Source organism: Chamaea fasciata, unplaced genomic scaffold, assembly GCF_029207755.1.
Source record: "Chamaea fasciata isolate MVZ Bird 193981 ecotype frontalis unplaced genomic scaffold, bChaFas1.0.hap1 SCAF_4, whole genome shotgun sequence".
Lineage (NCBI taxonomy): Eukaryota > Metazoa > Chordata > Aves > Passeriformes > Sylviidae > Chamaea > Chamaea fasciata.
In genome coordinates, this window is record NW_027094089.1 from 42445533 (window position 1) to 42466697 (window position 21165).

The 21165-nt window shown below is 38.0% G+C and overlaps 1 protein-coding gene across 1 annotated transcript in view; it reads left to right on the forward strand.

Moving 5' to 3' along the window:
• PRDM6 (PR/SET domain 6) overlaps positions 1-21165 on the forward strand; it is a 79892-nt gene that overhangs the window by 35809 nt on the left and 22918 nt on the right. Inside the window, exons 3-4 of the mRNA XM_066182386.1 lie at positions 14762-14889; positions 18508-18632. Coding sequence (XP_066038483.1) covers positions 14762-14889; positions 18508-18632 — 253 coding nt within the window. The remainder of the gene's footprint in view (positions 1-14761; positions 14890-18507; positions 18633-21165) is intronic.

The window sequence follows — 21165 nt, forward strand, 5'->3', positions numbered from 1 at the left end:
AGCATCTTTACTGCTCATTTCTAGATCAAATCTATCTGACTATACTCTTTCTTGGCATGGATCTACAAAGTGAATACCTAAAGGGAAAGTGCTTTGTTTTTGTTACAATCCATGTAATTTTCCAAATTAAGTGTTTCCATTCTAATCCTTTGAGGCTCTCAGTCAGGTTTTAATTTTCACAGCATGAAAATGTGATGAGTACATGAGCAGTTATTCAGTTTTGCTGGTCACAGTCTGAGAGGAATTACAGAACACAGGTTTGTAATAATGACTTTGCCAAAATCCATTAAACATTGATCCTTTTCTGCATCAGAAAATATGGAAACAAAAAGGATTATGGAGAGCTGGAACTGAAGAATACTTGGAACCTGTTGCATTTCATCCACCTCAATAGATAGGCAAAATGTTGTAATGATGAGTTCACCCTTTATTTACTGTATACAGTTTGTGACAGTGGTTTTTATAACTCCAAAAATTGCACTTAATAAATATGAGAAGATACTGATTTTCTTGATTACATAAACATAAATATTTATTCAAGATTCCATGAGAAGTTTGTCTTAATTTAAACAGAGCTAGGGCAGCTGAATGGGTGCCATTTTTGTGATGTGGACACAAAACAAGTTTTAGTAATATCCTCATTTAACCAGTAAATGTTTTCTACTAAGGCTTTGCTTCAGCATGGCTTGCCTACTGCAATCAAAATGAAACTGAAGTCAGCTTTTATAGATTGTATTTAAGGGTTTTATCCTTCATTGCATGAAAGATAACTGGCTTTAATTAAAAAAATATGAAGAGACATGTAAACATTGCTGCTGTAGTTCAGAGACATGCAGTATTACTTGTGTTTTCCTTTTGGTATTGATGTATGTAGAAGTTGGAGACACTAACACATTGTGAATATTGCTGCTGAGAAGGGGAAAAAGATAGGCTTGAAACACAGCCTGCGAGATGGCACAAAGCCAGTGCACTGAAAAATGGCAAACATCACATTTAACAGCTGGACACAGAAATATTTCTCTTTAATTTGGAAGGAGAAAATTTTCTTCACAGCAGGGCACTCTCAAAAGAGTACAAAATCAAAGAGGGTGGGTCTCCCCAGTCAAACATCATCTGGCTCCAGTGATGGAGTGAAATGAATGAACTGTCAGGACTTTTTTCCAGTGTGTATGTTTCTGCCAAGTGAAAAGTAAAAGGTTTAGTGGCTTGTTGTGATCACAGACCAAATCCTGATAATGCAAAGCTGATTCCCTAAAGCCTTCCTCTGATCAGCTGACAGAAAATGTCTGAAGAAGACCCCATATTGATTGATGGTCCACTTTGTATTGATGGCCCCTGCCACCCTTAGTGATAACTGAGATATGCCAAATGCTTGACAGCTCTGGAGGGCTCCTTTGATTGTGTCTCAGGCAATGTTCTAATCTAATGCTATAATCCTCACAGAAACAAACACACTTCTAAAGAAACTTAGCATGATACTTACCAACACCAGACCTGCACTCAGGAAAAAAACAAAACCCTTTTCATATTCTATGACGTCCACTAGCAACATCAGCACTACTCCTTACTGCACTCCTCCCATTCTTGACTCTGACTTCAGCCCCAAAGAAGCTGCAAATTAGCCATTCCTGTGCTGTTTTTTCTGGCAATCCTATAATTTAACAAATTTGAAGAAATAATAGACTCTAGGAATTTTTTGATATGAAAACATGGCAACAGAGTTTGTACAGCCATTACTCATTTGTTTTATGAGGAATCTCAGGCACAGTTTATCATATACTTTATTACTTGACCTTTTAATCATCATCTGGGGAACTTGACATTCCAGACATTCCAAAATATTCCAAACTAAAAATATCACAGTGCCTTGTTATTTAAAACTCACAAAGGAATTAAGTATATTTTCTAAAGTATGTAATAGGTATGTAATTTTTACTGAAATTCCTCATTTATGGTAAGCCTTAATGAGAAGTTTAAAAGAGGATTGAAAGAATTATCTGTGGAGTCTGTGTTGTAGTAGTAAATGGGTGCTCTGCTGTCACAGATGTTCTACACAGACACTGTAAACACAGTCCCTCTCCATATTTACTTACAAACTCAGAGTGAAGATAAGCAAATTGTGCACAAAAAAGGTTATCAAAATCCCTCTTTTCTACAGCCACAGGATCAAGACTTTAAGTACTTGCTGTAAGTCATGTGACAAACCATTTTCAGGGCAGGAGCTAAACCCAGGCATCTGCAGAGCAATTCAAGTGTCTGAATGGAGGTGTTTAGTGGAATTTTAAATCCTGGAAAGTATCTATGACATACAGACAGGGCTGACAAGTAATGCTCAGAACTTTAGGATAACTGCTTGCCTTGGAATGACTTAGTGGAGGTTTAGTGGAATACTTGAACCCACCAGAAACACTAGTGGGAACTTACATTTACACACCTGAATATAACTATTATTGGCCTAGACCAGGAACAAGCCTTTATCAGTGGATCACAAACATTACATTAGGCAGCAATACTTATTTTAGAACAAGGTAATGCTCTCAACGCTTCTTGTAGGAGAGGCTTCTTGTGGACAGGCTTGTGGCTTCTTGTGGCTTCTTGTGGCTTCTTGTGGCTTCTTGTGGCTTCTTGTGGACAGGTTTTCTTATCAGAGACTATTTTCACATGTCATGCATTTCTGCATTAGTGTTGGGATTTTTTACATAAGGAAGGATGGGACCATTTGAGTTACATAGCCCAACCTCCCTGTTCAAGGTGGGTTTCCTAGAGTGTGCTACTCAGGATTGTGTACAGACAACTTTTGAGTATCTCCTTAGAAGGAGACTCTGCACCCTCTTGGGGCAGCCTTGGTCAACTGGTCTCATGGTCAGTCACCCTCACAGTAAAGTTTGTCTTCATATTCATGTAGAACTTCCTGTACATCAGTTTCTGACTATTGTCTCTTGTCTTTTTGCTTGGCACCACCAAGAAGAGTGAGTCCATCTTCTTGCCATCCTCCTTGCAGATCCCTTAGAATGTCTAGCAGCTCTGTGCTTGAGAAGTACCTTTATAATCTAGTTCTTAAAATGTTTAAAGGAAGGAACAGGCATTAGAGCTTTCAATAATCCTAAACATAAAGAAAATAATGAGAATGCCCAAGTGCTGCAAATTGAAACCAAACTAAAATCGATTACAGAATGATAGCTGTGTCATATATTCTATGCACCATATTTCAGTATGTAGGAAAACATCCCTAAGGACTAAGTCTGGGATTTGTATGTCTAAGATCTGCTGCCTTCCTAGAACTACTGATTCATGCATAAAACTATGAAAACACAGTTTGGAGCAGTGTTTTGGAAAAGTGCTTTATAGAAATTATAGGAATGAGGGACGAAAAGCCGTGTTGTTCTTGGGCCATCAGCTTCCTCTTCCAAGCAAGGTAAGCCTTGAGTTTGAAGAGCAGACCCTCCATACTTTTGTTCTTTCTTATGTTTAAGCACCAGGGAAAATTTAGAATGATTTCCATTCATGAGTTTGTTTTGGTCCTGAGTAATATCTCTGAGGTCTTAGAGACTCCCTTCGGGAGTGTGAACCTGCTCACTTGTTTCAGCTGAGTTGTCCAGCTTGATGATGAGTGATTAAATCTGCCAAAATCCTTCTGGAATATTTGGTTGTGTAAAGGAATGAAAAAAAAAAATGAAACGAACACTTTTTATTTTCACTTTTCAATGTCTAAGTGTTTTGAGAACCTCCAAGAAAATGGCCAAAGCTCTGTCACTACCCTGCAAAGGAAACAGTGCTCTGTTTTCAGAGGAACTGGGAGCAAGAAAGAAGCATCATACCTGTCTTGATTCTCTGTCTCTGAATATAATTTTAGGAGCTTTATTACTGAATAAGTTCATTTTTTTTCAGTTGAATAAGGGTTTTCAGTATTGGGCCCTTACTTGTAACTCCTTCCCTGTTATATTTACTAGGGTATACATTTAAAAGTCAAAGGGTGTGAGACCCTTATTTTTGGGTTATTTCAGCTTTGGTAATTTGTGTCTCTGTTTTTTTTATTTTTTGTCTGCTTTCATTCATGGTCTCTCTGAATGGTGAGCCTGGATTGGTAACATTTTTCTCTTCATGCTCCATGTCCCACATAGAAAAGACTGGAGAGAACCACTTTAGTCTGTTGCCTCCACATGGTCTTCTGCTACCAGGGCTGTGCAGAAACACAGTGTAGTAAGCAGGGTAGAAACAACAGTGTTAAACAAAAGTGTCTCCATTGCAGAATGACTCATGGCTGGAACACCACAGCTCTGTTTGTCCTATCACTGGGCCGGTCAGGAGAGTGCACAACCACTCACAGGGAAGGCCCTGTGATGTCAGTGGATACTGCAAGAGCACTGGTCCTTTACAGATCTGTTTACATGTGTGTAAGTTTCCAACTTCATGCATGGGGGATTTTTTTTATGCTCTGTGTCTTCCTCTCATCGCCCTGGTGTTGAGTAACACTGTTGTGTTACATGAAATTCTTTCCTATTCCAGGACCTCCATGGGCTAATGTCAAAACAAACCACTGAGACTTTAAAAAAAGTAATTTTATGAAGTCCACATAATCAGCAGGGCATTGCTTTCATGACACTTTCTGGAATAAGGCCCCAATCCTCCAACTGCTTACACAGATGCTTGATTTCACACACGAGTAGTCCCATTGACATCAATGGGACTACAACATGTGCAGAAGTGTTTGCGGGACTGAGGTCTAAGTGAGAGATGAAGCCTTTCACCTAGCACAGACAGTTCAAACTGATGTTTATAGTTTCATATGCCATAATCCTTTGAGAAACATTAAATAGCTTTTAATATTATTTGACAAGTATTCTCTTTTATAAAATTTGCTCGATGATGCCTGCTAGATTAAAGAGAAAAACATTAAGTAGATATTACAAGATGTACACTCTGTATCAGATACAGTTAAGTTTAGAAAATTACTTTGAATTGTGTGAACAGTCAAAGACGACCATTGACTGTCAGGATATATTTCTGTGCATTTTCACAGAGGGGTTGCATCCAGTTGGACAAAAATTTTGCTTTGACTTTAAACAGTGAGGCCTCTTGATAGTTGTCCCTTGCTCATTTATTTCAGATTTCTATTCCGTTAATTGCTTTGAAAAAACTGATGATAATTCTAAGTATAAACAAATTGCATGTAATACAAATATTGCAACAAAGAAAAACCATTCTTTGAATGGACTGTTGCATTTTCTACATAGCAAGGAGATACCATAGATTATTATAAAATTAGAAGCACTTCAAAGCAAGTAACTAGTTATTGAAATGGATTTATTTCATATAGATATAAAGACCGTGGTAACTGGCTTTCATTTTCCACATAATAATAAACCAAAGCATTCTTATCTCCTCTTAAGACAACAAGCTTGAATGTTATCTGAAACATATTTATATTTTTGATTCTGCTATCTGTCCATAAATAATCTGAAGGCATACTTTAACTGGTGAAACAAATCAATTAGTCTTATCAAGAAAGAGTGGAATGTATAAGAAGTATTTGTAGCTAATGTCCTTCTGAAATAATGACCATGCAATTGAACAGGGAACCTGTCCAAACATTTCCACTTATAGCAGAATGAGGTTGATGGCACATATACTACTATAGTTCCATACCAGTTTTACATTTATAGTTGATTTATTACAGATCCAATAATATTTATTAGGCATCAAAATCAGATTTATCAGAATATGCTGAATGGTCTTTTATTTATTGTGGCTATTCAGCCTGTTTGCTGTACAGGTGATCTGAAAGATAGCATGTAATTTACAAAATATTTCAATGTTTGAGTTGTGGTCTTTGCAAAGGATGTGTTTATATAATATTACTATTGCCATAAATCAACATCAGTTTTTCTTTTCAGTTAAACTGCATTTGGAGAGTTTTCCATGCATTTTCATTTGTCTCTGAGTTCCGTTACATTTCATTTTTCTTTTATAAAGTGAGACTAAAGAGTTCTTAGAAAGTTTGTTGAATATTCTTACTTGGTCATCAAGTTAGTGAAAGAAATGAGAAAGAAATGATGGTTACATGTAGGATTGTTTCTACTCACCCTTCTCATTCAGTGTGTAGCAAGGAGAAGAGACAAATTTAGAAGAGCCCTCCTGTCCTAAAGCAGACACCAGGCTCCTAATATTAAGACATTTACAGTCTAAAAACATTCATTATTTGAACACTTGTTGCTATCAATATGAGCCCAGATGTACTTTGATTTTCAGCCTAAACTATGCTCCTTAAATGTAATATTTTCAACAAATTCCGTTAGTAGTCTTCTCTCCTTCAGTTCATGCAGCATCTTCTGAATGTTTCCGGCTTTCTCAATGATGAGGTCCTTTGGCAGTGTGATGGTTTCAAAGCCAGCTAGGCACCAGTACACTACACAAAATCCAACCTAAATAAGTTATCAAGTCATGCATACAATCCAGCTTGCTTTCAGTTTGTCATGATTAGAAGCTCTAACAAACAAATAATGTATACGTGTCATAATGATCTCTAGAGTTCATTGGCATTTTGCTTAACAGTCACTGCTTTAGGCAAGTCAAATCACTGAATTTTACTCTTCAGCTATCTTAATCTCATGACTTTTCAGGAAAGAGACAGCTATTTCTTCAGCTTTATGGGACAGGTGACCATCCTTAAAATTTGTTCTGCTGGATATAGAGTTGTCTTCTACCAGTAATGCCACTTAACACTCTTCCCCCATCTATGAGAGCATACGTGTATTCAACTTTACTTACAGTAATAGTTTATTGCAGATGACAAGTAAAAGCCTGCAAAGTGAATTAAAAAAAATTACATGAAGATACATCAGTTTCCTTCAAAAGAAGATGATGTTGATGACAGGATTGAGTGTTTCTGGGTAACAAAGAGGAAGGCCAATATAGCAGACATTCTGGTGGAAGTCTGTTCTAGACCATCCAGCCAAAATGAAGAGGCAGGTGAAACATTCTATAAGCAGCTGGAAGAAGTCTCATGATTGTCATCCCTTGTTCTCATGGGAGACTTCAATTTAGCCAATGTTTGCTGTAAATGGAATGCTGCAGTGGGAAAAAATCCAGGATGATTGTGGAGTACGTGGAAGATAACTTCCTGATGTTATAGATGGTGAAGGAGTCTGCTATGAAATGTACCATGCTGGACCTGTTGTTCGTGAACAGAGAAGGACTTGCAGGTTATGTGGTGGTCAGAGGCTGTCATGAGCACAATGGTCACAAAATGATTGAGTTTTCAAATCTGAGAGATGTAAGGTGGAAGATCAGCAGAACTGCCATCTTGGACTTCCAGAGGGCAGACTTTGGTCTGTTTAGGGGACTGGCTGTCAGAGTCCCTTGGGAGGCAGCCTTGAATGGCAGAGTCGAGGAAGGCTGCATGTGCCCTAAGAAGGAAATCTTAAAGGAACAGGAGCAGGCTGTCCACATATGCCAAAAGATGAATTGGTGGGGAAGATTAGCCTGGTCAAACAAAGAACTTTGGCTGGAAATTAGGGGGAAAAAGACAAGGAGAAAGGGGTAGGCAACACCAGAGGACTACAAGGATATGTGGTTATGCAGGGAGAAAATTAGAAAGGCCAAAGCTCAAGTAGAACTTACCTGCTATAAAAGAAAAAAAAAAGTTTCTGTAAATTCTGTAGCAACTTAAGGAGGGCCAAGTAGAACCCCTTTGGTGGATATGTAAGGAAACAGTGACATAAGATGAGGAAAAGGTTGTGGAATTTAATGACTATGCCCCAGTCTTTAACAGGAAAACCAGATCTTCCCTGAATAACCAGTCCTCTGAGCTGCAGGTGTGGGAAGAATGAAGCCCCTGAAATCAAGAGAGAAATGGTAAGAGACCTGCTGCTCCATTTGGACATACACAAGAAAATGGGGTCAGATGGAATTGACACAAATCTTGAGGAGCTGGGGTAAGAGCTCCCTAATCTTTTTTCGATCATTTATAAGTGGCCATAGCTCATCAGGGAGGTCCCAGTAGACCAGAGGTCAGCAGACTTAAAGCCCAGCTACAAGAGGGGCAGGAAGAAGGATGCAGGGAACAACAAGCACGTAAGTGTGGTCTTACACATGGGGAGGTGATGGAGAAAATCATCTTGAGTGCTGTCATGCAGACAACCAGGAGTGGGCACAGCTGGCACAGGTTTACTAAAGGCAGGTCCTGCTTGACCATCCTGGTCTTCTTCTGTGAAAGTGTGACATGCTTCATGGACGAGGGAAAGCCTGTGGATATTGTCTACCTGGTCTTCAGTGAAAGCTTTGACACCATTTCCTACAGAATTCTGCTGGAAAAACTGAATGCTGATGGCTTGTACTCTTTGAGTAAAAAACTGAAGCTGGCCATGTCCAGAGAATAGAGGCGAGAGGTGCTGAATCCAACAGGTGGCTGGTCACAAGTGCTGTTCCCCAGGGCTCAGTGGTGGGGAAATGTTCAATATCTTTATCCATGATATGCATGTGGGGGTCAAGTGCATCCTTTGTCAGTCTGAAGACAACATTAATTTACACAGGAGTGTTGACCTGCTGGCGGGTGGATAGGCTCTGCAGAGGGATCTGGACAGGCTGGATTGAAAGGCTGAGGTTAAGTCCGTGAGGTCAAACAAGGTCCAGCACTTTGGTCACAGCAACCCTACATGATGGTACGGGCTTGAGGCAGAGAGGTTGGAAAGATGTCTTGGTGGAAAAAGAACTGGGTGTGCTGGTTGACAGCAACTGAACATGACTATGCTGTGCCTACGTGGCCAAGAAGGCTAAGGGCATCCTGGCTTATGACTGAAATAGTGTGGCCAGCAGGACCAGGGCAGTGACCATCCACTTTTACTCAGCACTGGTGAGCCCACACAAGTCCTGTGTTCAGTTCAGGGCCCCTCACTACGAAAAGGACATTGAGGTGCTGCAGCACATCCAGAGAGGGGCAGTGGAGCAGGGGAAGAGTCTGGAACACAAGTCCTGTGAGGAACAGCTGAGGGAGCTGGGGGTGTTTAGTCTGGAGAAAAAGAGGATTGTGGGCACCTTATTGCTCTGTACTGCCCGAAAGGGGAGTGTGTATGTTGGTGTCTTCTCCTAAGTAACAAGCGACAGGAAAAGAGTAAACAGCCTCAAACTGTGCCAGGGGAGGTTTAGCTTGGATATTAGGGAAAAGTTCTTCACCAAGAGGGTTGTCAAGCACTGGAACAGGCTGTTCAGGGAAGTGATAGTCACCATCCTTGGAGGTATTTTTAAAAAAGTGTAGCTGTGGCACTTAGGGTCTTCATTTAGTGCTCGGCTTGGCAGTGCTGAGTTAAGGGTTACATTCAATGATTTTAAGTCCTTTGCAACCTAAAGAATTCTATGATTCTGTAATTGCACACCTTTTATAGATGGCCAGAATAATAGCCAGGCTTATAACGATTACCCTTTTTGGTATTGTTTTCAACTTCTGCTTAGGATAGACACCTTTAGAAGATGTTGTAGTGTTTTTACATCAAAAACAGGGTCTCACAGTAGTGAGATTTATTGAGTTCTGATGTCCAAGCTAGCAAAGAAGAAACTTCCAGTGTCACTGGGGCTTGTAGGTTCATACACTGTTACAGAAAGGCTATAACTTGTATGGATGCTACCACATCTAACATGTCTGGTTACAACTTTTTCACCATATTACCAGTAGTTTTAGGTATATCTTTGCTATCTTGACTCTTCCCATTGAAGTCAAGAGTAAGACTTTTTTAGAGAGGAGAAGGGCCATTGTCTTGGGTTTTGTAACCAAAAAAAAAAAAAAAAAAAGTATTCTATTCCATCTATTGAAACCTGGTTGGGGTGATTTTTCTTTATCTGTTGTAACTCCAGGAGGGAGGGAGTAACTGCCTTCTCTGATAACAAAGCAGCTGTTAAAGACAAGGTGGAGCAGTGTTGCTTATCTCTGTTCATTCTTCCACCACTCCCATGGGGATATCTTCTGTTAATGGACCATTAAGAGCTCACCAATGACATGGCACATTACATCATACCATTGTAAGATGCTCTACCCAGGGAGGAGGAGCCAAACCATTTCCATCCAGATAAAAGGAGCCACAAGTGTCACCAGTACTGGACCCTTTTTTCTATGGGGCCATCTCTACTCCAACAGAACCACATCTGCCACTTCAGGAGGGCTTACTTTGGACATCTTCCAACACCCTGACCAACAGGGCGTCTGGTTGTATTTCTGACTCTGTCAGGGTTTTCTAGGATTTCTTGCTTGTTTGTTTGCTTGCTTATTCTTCTGTACTGCAACATCTGTATTTTTATATCCCTAGTAAAGAACTGCTATACCTATTCCCAAAATCTTTGCCTGACAGCCTTTTAATTGCAAATTTATAATAATTTAGAAAGGGGGGGAGGGGCTTACATTCCAAGGGAGATGCCAGTCTTCCCTGGCAGATTTCTGTCTATCTAAACCAAAACAGCCATAGAAAGGGATTTGGAAACTCTATGGTTTTATGTGTGTGATATCAATGAGAACAGCCGTGAACAGCAAAATGGAAGGGTCTCTATAACGGTAAAAATTAATTCTTGCATATTTCGTAGTATTCTTCATATGTCTTTTGATGCCTTGCAACATAAAACAAATATTCTAATAGCTACTTATGTGCAAAGAAATTTTTTTTTCTGGATCACTCTACTCCCTGATTGCCCGAAATGAAACCAAGCAGCTGAATAATTATCTGTTAATACCTTTCTTATCTGACTAAATGGAAAAATAAAATGTGGGAAGAATTTCTAAAGGCATAATCCTTTAGCAGATCATGGAAAGAGAACAAGGGAAGGCAACAAACAGGGAGGAAAGAACTTTAACAAATCATTTTTGCTCTTCCTGCCACTTCTATGAAATCGTTTTTAATTGCTTCACAACTTGGGTTTCCCTGCAGCTGTGCTGTTACATTTGAGCTTCTTTATTCTAAAATTTTATGGCATCAGTATCAGAAAATGGAGCAACAGTTTTTAGCATTGGAATTAGATTTGCACCATTGATCCAAGTAAGCAATACTGACAATATCAGTCCAGAAACAATTGAAGGTTCTCAGAAGTCTCTTTAGCACTCTGCCTTGTCTTTTAATACGGCTTAAATCTTAGATGGTCCATGTTTATGCTACTTCTGTTATTTACATTAGTTATGGATGTTCAGAGATTTTAGACCATCACTTGTATGAGATGCAATGTGCTTTAGAAATTATGTTATTACTGCCGTTGTAATGTTATGTTATTACTGCTCTAATCATTGTCATTAAAATAACAGTATCTGGGTCTTCCAAATAATTATTCTCAACCAATGCAGCAAGTAATACATACAGTCCTTCATACTTAATTTATTTTTGCATGCCATTAGAAGAGGAACCTCACCTCTATTTATGTCTCAATTATTTAATAAAGCAGTGTTTGCAAGGAAGGGAAAAGAAAATACTGAAAAGAGAAGACTTATATTCTGATGATTATGCTTTGTACTTACTTTCTTGGAAAATGAAGCAGTTTCTGTTGTATTCTGAAGTCAAACGATGAATTTCATAGAGGAGAAGTATGTATCACATTCTGAGTTTCCTCATCTGCAACATGCCAGTAAAATATATGTAAACAGTGAAGAACCTATTAAGAAGTCAATTAACTATAAGGCAGCCGCTAAGCGGGACCATAATGCATGTCAAATGAGGGGAGTGCAGACTTCTTTTATCAGATTCCAGTCCCTTTAATAAATCTGGTTCATTTCTTTACAAAACAAACAAACAAAAAAACGCAACAAAAAATCAAGCCCTTAAAACTCAGCAAAAGTAACAGTTATCAAGGTCCAGTAAGAAGCTTTAGTAACACTTCCAAGTGCAATCAAAGTAGAAAAATGAAATAACTAACTGTCTTGCCACTACTTAGATCAGTGACTGATAAAAATAAATGCAGAGTCTGAAGGGAGTTGGAGAAATATTATTCTATTTTGCCGTGAGGCTTTTGCAATGTGTTAAAAATTGTGCCAGTGTAGATGGATGCAATGATCAAGTGAGGCAGTCAAAGACTTCCAGTAACATCAGTTTATCACAGATTTCTGTGTTTTTTTCTGTAATAGATACTATAACTGTTTAAGAATGTGTGCATATGTAGTAGAGATGTAAGTAAATACATATATCCATAGTTTACTGTAGTGCCTGTCTTCACAGCTTGTGTTACAGGTTTGCTTTTTCTCTGTTATGGCAGGTTATGGTTTGCTCCCTCATGAGGGTTTCTTCAGGCAGTTATAGCTTCACTGGTTTCCTGATTTATATGACTGTAAAGTGAATAAGAAGTCCTGCATGGTGGTGACATGAAACATAATCATATCTGAGTTTTGGGTGTTTTTTTCCAGATTTTAACCTGTATTATGCAATTTGACAAATAGTTTCAACACAATATTGTTTTTTACCTTCTAAGCCTAAGGCTTCTACTTCCTTACAGATGGGTTTACAATCCTGAAAGAACAGGACTAAGAATGCTGTTGGATAGATTTTGAGTGTGCACCACTGTCAGTAATATCCTCCCAGGAAAGGAGGGCATGGTGTCACTGGATGCATCAGTATTTGCGAGAATAAAGTATTTGAAAATATTTTGTCCTACAGCACAGTCCTTCCAATTTCAGACCAAGGCTCAGGAAAGATCCAGTCCTATGTGTTCATGACAGATTTTAATCCAGTCCTATGTTTTCATGACAGATTTTAAATTTTCATATCAGTTAATTACTGTCTATTTACACAAAGTTCTGGGTAGGACCCTGTGTGCCAATACATGAAAGTCACTACTGATTATGGCAGACCTCTTTGTCTTTCCTGTTTCATATCATCTGACGACTAGGAAGTTATCAGCTCTTTATTTATGGGAATTGTTTTTGCCTCATGTTAAATCCTATATTGTTATGTGAATAAGCAGTGTGTAAATGGATAGATAATAACCACTGCTGAGAATGTTTGCATAGATATTGCCAAAATGGTTTCAGCCAAATACTGTTAGGTATTAATTTCTCCTTCTCTTCCTTTTTATAGGCAGATGTTCTGTAGAACTTTTCTGATTTCTTCACAGATTTTTATAGTTTAGCATATTTTGCTCACATATTCAACATACTATTAAGATAGTTGCATAAGAATAGGTGCTTGCTCATAATCAGCTTGTTACCATATATGAAAAATAAACATAATCCCTGGGATTGAAGTATTTGTTTACTTCTGAGGACTCCTGATTTCTCTGACTTTATTCCACTCAGTGCATGTTGGGCTAACATCTTGCTTATCCAACACAGGAGTATTTGGCCAGCTTCTACCTGGTCCCTGTCACAGACAGTCAGGAACAAAGGATGACGATCTCAACAGACACGATTTTTGTGTCTTTCATGCTCTTGCAATGGACATATTCCTCCTGAATACTCACTCTTGTCCCTCTTAGCCAAAAGCCAAAGCAAGGCTCATTCCTGAATTTGAGACTCTCCTTTGGTGGAGGAAAAAACTAGATTTTGATTTCTGTGTATATATTTGTGTGAACTGTAGGAAACCCTCTTTTAAAAAAATATAAGTATTGAATAGGGTCACATAATTTCTGAGATTATTCTCTTGATATTGAAGTAGACATTCAAGATTGTCAATCTGCATATATTGTAATATACTAGAAATATATCTGTAATATACTAGAAATGTTCAATTCAGTGTAAAAAATGTACTTCCTCTTTAGTTGGCAGAATTAATGCTTTCAAGAAGACATCAATTTAGGTTCATACAATTTCAAAAGGGATAACATTTTTGTACTACAGATATTAAAGCAAATGGTGTTCATAGAGGGGCAGAAGGCATGAAAAAGAGATTTACTTCAGATAGGCACCTAATTGTTCAGATGCATTTGTGAAGTTTGCCAAAGCAATTGTGTAACAAGTAAACATCTTGTGAGATCATGTGCTTTTACAAGGATTAGACCTACCTAGATAACATTTTTTAAGCAGTCAGGAGGGCAAGTATGCATGATACACTTATATTTTCATTTCATAGCCTCCAGAGAAGCTATTCTTGACTTCAGAGAGAGCATCCACTTCTGAATAGAAACATAATACTGTTTTTTTAAAAATCACTGTAACTGGCTCTCATGTCCTTACCAGGAATGTCATGTTTAGGAAAACAATGATTCCCTCAGACTGGTTTCTCATTTAGTACTTCAAAAAAACTGTATGTCTCAAGGGAGCTCCTTAAAGTCATCATCAACACTGTTTTTCCTTCTAGTCTCTTTTGTTTTGATATTATAATCCTACAACTGCCTAACGTATCATGTGAGGTTGCTGAAGTGTATGCTCTTGCTGCAAGAGAGCAGCAAGAAGTGATGTGAAAGAAGGGATCCTTGTTTAGGGCTTACTACTGCTCCTTGCTCAGATGTCCCAGCCATTTTATTATACACTTTACATCCAGATTTTCTTGTTTATCTGGCAATTCATTATTTAAGGCCAGCTTGTCAAAATAGGTTAAATATACTTTGGGAAACATGGTCACATCTTTGAGACACCACAAATACTATTAATATGAAAAGATTGGCTTGATAAGTGTAACATAATAAACTTGCCTCCCCTAAAATACTTCTCTGCTTTTGCATGTATATTTCTAGTAGTATCAGTACACAGATGGCAAACTTCATGGCAATAAAGTCCTGGAAAAGCCACAGAGAGACACCAGCAAAGCAGTGAAAATGATTGCTGATGGTTTGTTCTAACTACTTGACCTTGTGACATCTCCCCCAGATATATGACCAAGATGGGACACTGCAGCACTTTATCGATGGTGGAGAACCCAGTAAGTCAAGCTGGATGAGGTACATCCGATGTGCCAGGCACTGTGGGGAGCAGAACTTAACGGTGGTTCAGTACAGGTAAAGTGATTTTTGATTCACTTTGATTCACCCAATGACACAAAATGAGAACTTTTTATCAGACTGTAACCATCAGAACTGCTGCCTTTGATTGCAAAGACAGTACCAAATCTTTGGGGGATGTGCTCACTTGGGGCAACACAGATGGAGTGAAGCTCCTGGGGGCGAGGGCAGCCCTGTGTCTCTTGTGTGACCACCACACCACACAGAGCTCTCTGCACTTTCTCAAACAGTCCCATCAGAGGCAGGCCAACACAAGCAGTTCTCCACCCTTAACAGAGATGTGTGTGGTAGGGGAGGGGGAAAGGTGGCACCCAGAGGCATCCTGAGGGCCAGTCACAGGGTGTGTTTACATCTTGAGCTTTTTGTTGAGTGCACCTGCTAGCCAAGACTGCTAGAGCTTGTACCTCTTATGTCACTGGCTAGAGAAAGTCAAAATGTGAACAAAAATGTAAAGAATTATGGTGCATTTTACTTTGTACATGGAAATAGATCCAGAAAACCCAGACAACACATTACATAAATACATGATCTCAGCTATAAACAAACCTTTTGCCTTAGAATCAGAAGCGACTGCTTGGCCTTATTGAATGTGCTAATAAGTACATCACAGAATGACCTCAGCTTGCCAGTTGCAGTGAGCAATGATTTTTGCTTGTTGCTTTAGAGAGCAGAGTTTCTTTTGTTTTGGAAAAGTCTTAAACTTATTTAAACTACCTTTAAAATTAAAAAAAAAAAATACAAAAGCAAGTTAAAATGAATTATATAAAGTTTTGATTATCCCATAGGGATCCAATTTAACAATGGTAAAATTGTTCAATTGCATTTTGAACTTTTTTTATTCTCTGCCCAGTTGACTAAACAATGCTGCAGTTAAAAAAATAACAATCCTATTTAGACCTTACAAATCTTTTATTATATATTTAAATATGTGCTATCTATAGCTAAAATGCCATAGGATTTTATATAAGCACACTGGATAATGAATAAAGATTGTTGTGATGAAAGAGCATTTTTGTAGGTATCTTGTGGACTATTGGTCTATGAGGTGATGTGTGCATGCACATACACATATGAAAATAAGAAAAAAAATATAGATGACAAAACTAAATGAAAATGAACATGAGAAAGTCATTACACATCTGTCAATATTAAGTGGATTTTACAACTCTCCTTTCATGATAGAGTTTTTACTTAGAGTTCTCTCTGCTGATCTGTTTTCGATTACTTCAGATCTTTATAAAATGAACTACAAAAACACAATTTAAAAAACTGGCATCCATCACCAGTGACTGCATCCAAGTGTAAGAAAATAGAAAAGTTGGACACTGAAAAACCAGCCTAATTTTTATTGTATATGGATGTCCTCCTCACAGAAAGTCAGCTGGTTTAAATTCTTTCTGTTATGATTTGTAATATCTAAATGGAATTTTCTTCAAAGTGCTCTTGATTGATTGACCCTTAGCTGAACGTTTTGTTTTTATTTTGAGGCTGACAATAATGTTTGTTGGCATGTGTTCTGCTTCAACTGCGTTGGGACGCCATGAAGCTATCTTTATGAGTCATCCAACCACAATACTAAATACATGTCAGCAAAGGAAATATTATCTGAAAAGGGAAAAATCCCTTTGATGTACTTCAGCATGCAGTGATTTCTGCGAGTTTTGGAAGCTCTGCACACTTGCAAGGGATGGTGTACACTTACACTTTTTTTTCTCTGCCTACTCCAAGCCCCACAGACCACCCATTGCTCAAAAACAGTTCTGCTCTTTCAGCGGCAAAGTGTGTCATTTGGTTTTAGCACATTCATTTGCTGGGCTGCTGTGTTTATGTTAAGGGAAGCCAAACTGAGAGATGAAATGTTACAAGGGTGAAGTACAAAGTAGACTCAATTTTTCTCAAGTTAAGAGATGCCAGTAATTTATAGCATGGCTCCAATTTTCATTTTTATGTAACAGTGGAAAGAATTAACTAAATGCAAAGCTTTGGGAAGAAAGAGAGAGAAGAGGAGGAGAAGGAGGAGGAGGGAAGATGAAGGGGAGACACAAAGGGGAGAGTTTTTGTCAGATATTCATAGAAGGCTAAGAAAACTGTTCTGCTTAGCTAGCAGTGCCCTCCTGAGACAGGGTGGCAGTAAGCGAGGAAAATAGCAAGATAAATGAAATTTTTGCAGCTGCTAGTAAAATATTGAGAATCTGCACTTTTTTATTGATCTTTATGATCCTGTTGCCAAGAGCCACTTTGCGGTGACAAAATATGTTGACAAGTGCATATCTCACTGCCATGAAAAATGTGGTAGAAGATTCTCCTTATGTCTGCAGTGTTATACAAGGAACAAATTGCATTGCTACAGCCAATTCTTTATAGAAAGTCTAAATTTAAGGCCTACCAACCCTAAACACTTTTATCTTGAACTTCAGAATAATGTTTGTAGCAATTCTTCACTCAGAAATCTGGTTGAGGCCTAATTCTTTTTTTTTTTTTTTTTTTTTTTTTTTTTTTTTTTTTTTTTTGGGGGGGGGGAGTCTATGGACATTTTTCTGCCTTACATAAGTGGTTATAAAAAATGGTCATTTCTTGGTACTTTGACTGTATCACTTTGGTATGTAATCCCTCAGCAAGAGTGGACTGTTCTTGTATATATTGAATTTCTATCCATCTCACAGGACTGTTTTACTGTTCCATGTGAAGTATAAAGAAAAGCCACTGCAAACTGATAACATTTGTCTTTTATCTTGTGCCTGATTCTAATCTTACACAGTTTTTCCTGCCACGTAAATGTCTTAACTGCAGAAGTATCACTCTGAAGCTATTTACATCACTGCAAGATCAGGATAAAACTCTTATTTTTATGCTAAAAACATCAGGATTTTTCGCCTTTCCCCCCCTCAATTTCCACTTTAGTGGTCTAGAAATAGACCCCCAGTCTTCTCTCACAGGAATGAGATATCACACTTATGGTAACACTAATTTATACATTCTAAATCATTGGCCCTGCCCTCATGTTCCATATAGCGGCAGATTTTAGCGCTGCATGATCCAATTAACCCCAGATTTTTATTTCCCCTAAGTCTGTTTTTCTCAACAACCCAAGATCTCTCTTTCGATGGTATATTACTGCCATGAAAGGTCACTTCACACTACTTAAAAGCTCTTGCTAAATGAACTTATTCACATAAAAGAGATGTTGTCTATTTAGCCTTAAATACATTAACTTTAGCTTGGACGACAAATACAAAGCTGTTTAAATGGCTGTACTTCCTGATCTGTTAACACCACTCAGATGGTTATACTGTGTAAGCAAAATGTGCCATTATAAAATCCCCCTGAAAGAGATATTGCAAGAAAATAACTGTATTTTTATAGTATCTCAGTCCTTCTAAAACCATAGTGTTGAATATATTCTAGATAAATTTGTCTGTAATGTTGTTAGCCTGTGCTACAGGAACAAAGTCCTTCTCTCATGACAGATTTGGTTTTAAAACATTTAGTAGGTTATTCATTTAGTTATCTGCAGAAATGTTTCCAAAACAATGAATTTCTACTGTTATACTGTGTACTATAAGATGAGAATGCTCTATTCCTAAATTATGCAATGTTTTCTTTTTTCTTGATTAGGTCAAATATATTCTATCGGGCTTGTATAGATATCCCCAGGGGTACTGAGCTGTTAGTGTGGTACAATGACAGCTACACATCTTTCTTTGGAATCCCTCTCCAGTGCATTGCACAAGATGAAAATTGTAAGTTCTTTCTTGCATTTCTACCTGCGTAAGCCATAATTCCTCATGCCTAGTCAGACATATCATAGAGTATTTTAGAGGGAGCTCTGTCCCTGGAACTTGAACACCAGTCTGGACAGAGCATTGAGCACCCTGTTCTGGTGGTGTCCCTGCCCATGGCAGGGGAGTTGGAACTAAGTGATCTTTATGGCCACTTCCAACTAAAACCATTCTACGATTCTTTGATTCTATGCCATTTAATGGAAGTGGTAGTATACATAAGGTAAGGTGACACATTGAAACTGTGCAAAACTATGGTGTGATTAGAATCATTGTTCTATATAAAACAAGTTTGGTTCTCCGCACTGTTACCAGACCTATCACAAAACACTGTCTTGCCAAAATAATAATGCAAGCCCACAGGCCGTCTCTTGTGATTCGTTTTTCTATTACCTCTGAGCATGTTGAGAAAAACTTTGGCTGGCTGATTTAAATGGTTAGATCCTTGTGGTTAAATATAAAAACCTACTTTTAAAAATACCAACTGAGTGTAAGTACCCTGAAATGACCATAAATCTCTATCCCATCCTGATCATCCCCATTGTCATCCATTCTTTTACCTGTTCTCAACATTTTATTTCTAGTTTGCTAGGGACCCTCACAAAAATAAGCACACATAGCTACTTATTACACAGACACAATCCAGTGCTGAATACCTTTGTCTGTAATAGAAATAGGTGATCCAGGCACATCCTTAAGTTTTACTGCTTGTGTGTGAGGCTTGTTGAGAGCTTGCATCCATTTGGGCAACTATATGTATCTACATAGTAAAGAAAACAATAATGGACTTGTTGACTTTGGTCCAAAGTAACCCCGTGACTGCCCACACTTAATAAACGATGTATAAGATATATGTATTTGGCCCTGTACTTGGGTACTTAAACAGGATGAACTGCTAGGAGGAACTAGTGCCTTATAGCAACTTAAATACTGAATCATGTAGCAATTAAACAGCAAGATAGCAGGGATTAAACTGTCAAAAGTAAACGTCCTTTCCCATCTTGAGTTTTCAAGTCTGTTGGGCTTGAGAAAAGTTTAAAAGAAATTTAGTTACTGGCAGAAATAATTGCCAATGAAAGTCATCTTTGAAAGTCATTACACACTGCTCTGCAGTCCATAATACAGATTTTTTTTTTTTTTCAGGAACTGAAGACTACAAAAATTTTATTTGAAAAAGAAAGCATTATACTAAAATCTGTATATATTGTCTCTTGCTATTTTTCTGTAAGACAAACTGGAGTTTCATCCACAGTGACACTGACATGAGTAGATTAAATTAATCTCTGACCATGGAGCTAGCTGTAGGCTGGTATAGGATTTAAGTCCCACTTAAACTCCCAGAATATAGCTTCTGCTTATCTTCTGCACAGGGTTATTGTCAGCAGCACAGGTTCTTCCTATATTCCTTAAGTCTTTAGTAGCCTGATCTCATTGCTTCTGTGGACTTTTCTGAGTACAATTTAAAGAAAAGAAAAAAAGAAAAACAAAAAGTGATCATCTTCTGAATAAATTGAGGCAAAAATGGTAGTATATAAATTGCTCCTGGCACTGAAGAGACATAAAAGATGTATTCTGTGTCTGGAAACTTGTGATAGATGGCTCCATGGATGTAACTCTATTTAGAAATTAGGTTCTCAGATACTACAAAAAAGAATAGATTAAGAAGGACCTCAACTGACATAAATATCTTGTAATAGTATAATATTGGAATTGTTATGATTGATCATAGATATTAGAATATAATTCTAAAGCAACTGGTATGGTTTAAAATATTACCAAATATTAATTGGGGCAGGGTGGGGGGGTGTTTGTATGTTAAATAATGTTGGCTGATTCCAGCTTACAACTAAAATTTAATTCTCATGTTTGCTCTTAGAAATCTATCATCATGGCTTACCAAAATAGAGTTGTAGTTTCTCATCATCAGTGTAATACATGCTGTGTACCTGTTGGTAGATATAAACAGTTTGTGACAGTAACTAAATTTGTGTTCATAGACTTGCATGTATATAACATACTTAATTTAAAAATTTCAATTATAATATTAGCTCGTGAACCTAAGTGTGACAAAATTAGAAAGCATTAGATGTTACCTGGTCCAGGTGGCCTAAATTATGTTTATTTTTGCATTGTAGTGCAAGCTTTTGTCAGCTGACTTTATTTTTCCACAGGACCCTTGCCTCATTCACTGTATGATCTACATGGTTCTCAAAGTGAGAACAGCAGCTTGACCACCAGCCTTTCTTGTCACAAATTCAGCCCTAAATAACTTCTTTGTGAAAAGCATATTGCATTTGTTGCTGAAATATCTGAGTGCCTCATAAGCCATAGTTTATTGATCATATGACTAGAAACAATTTTCATGGGACTTTAAAACATTTGTGTGCCTGTTTTGTAGGTGGGAAACTGACCCACGAAGATTTCTCTGCCTGTGCTTTGCAGTGTTTCATAGTCACTTACCTGCTGTTAACCTCAGGCATAAGATACATGATGA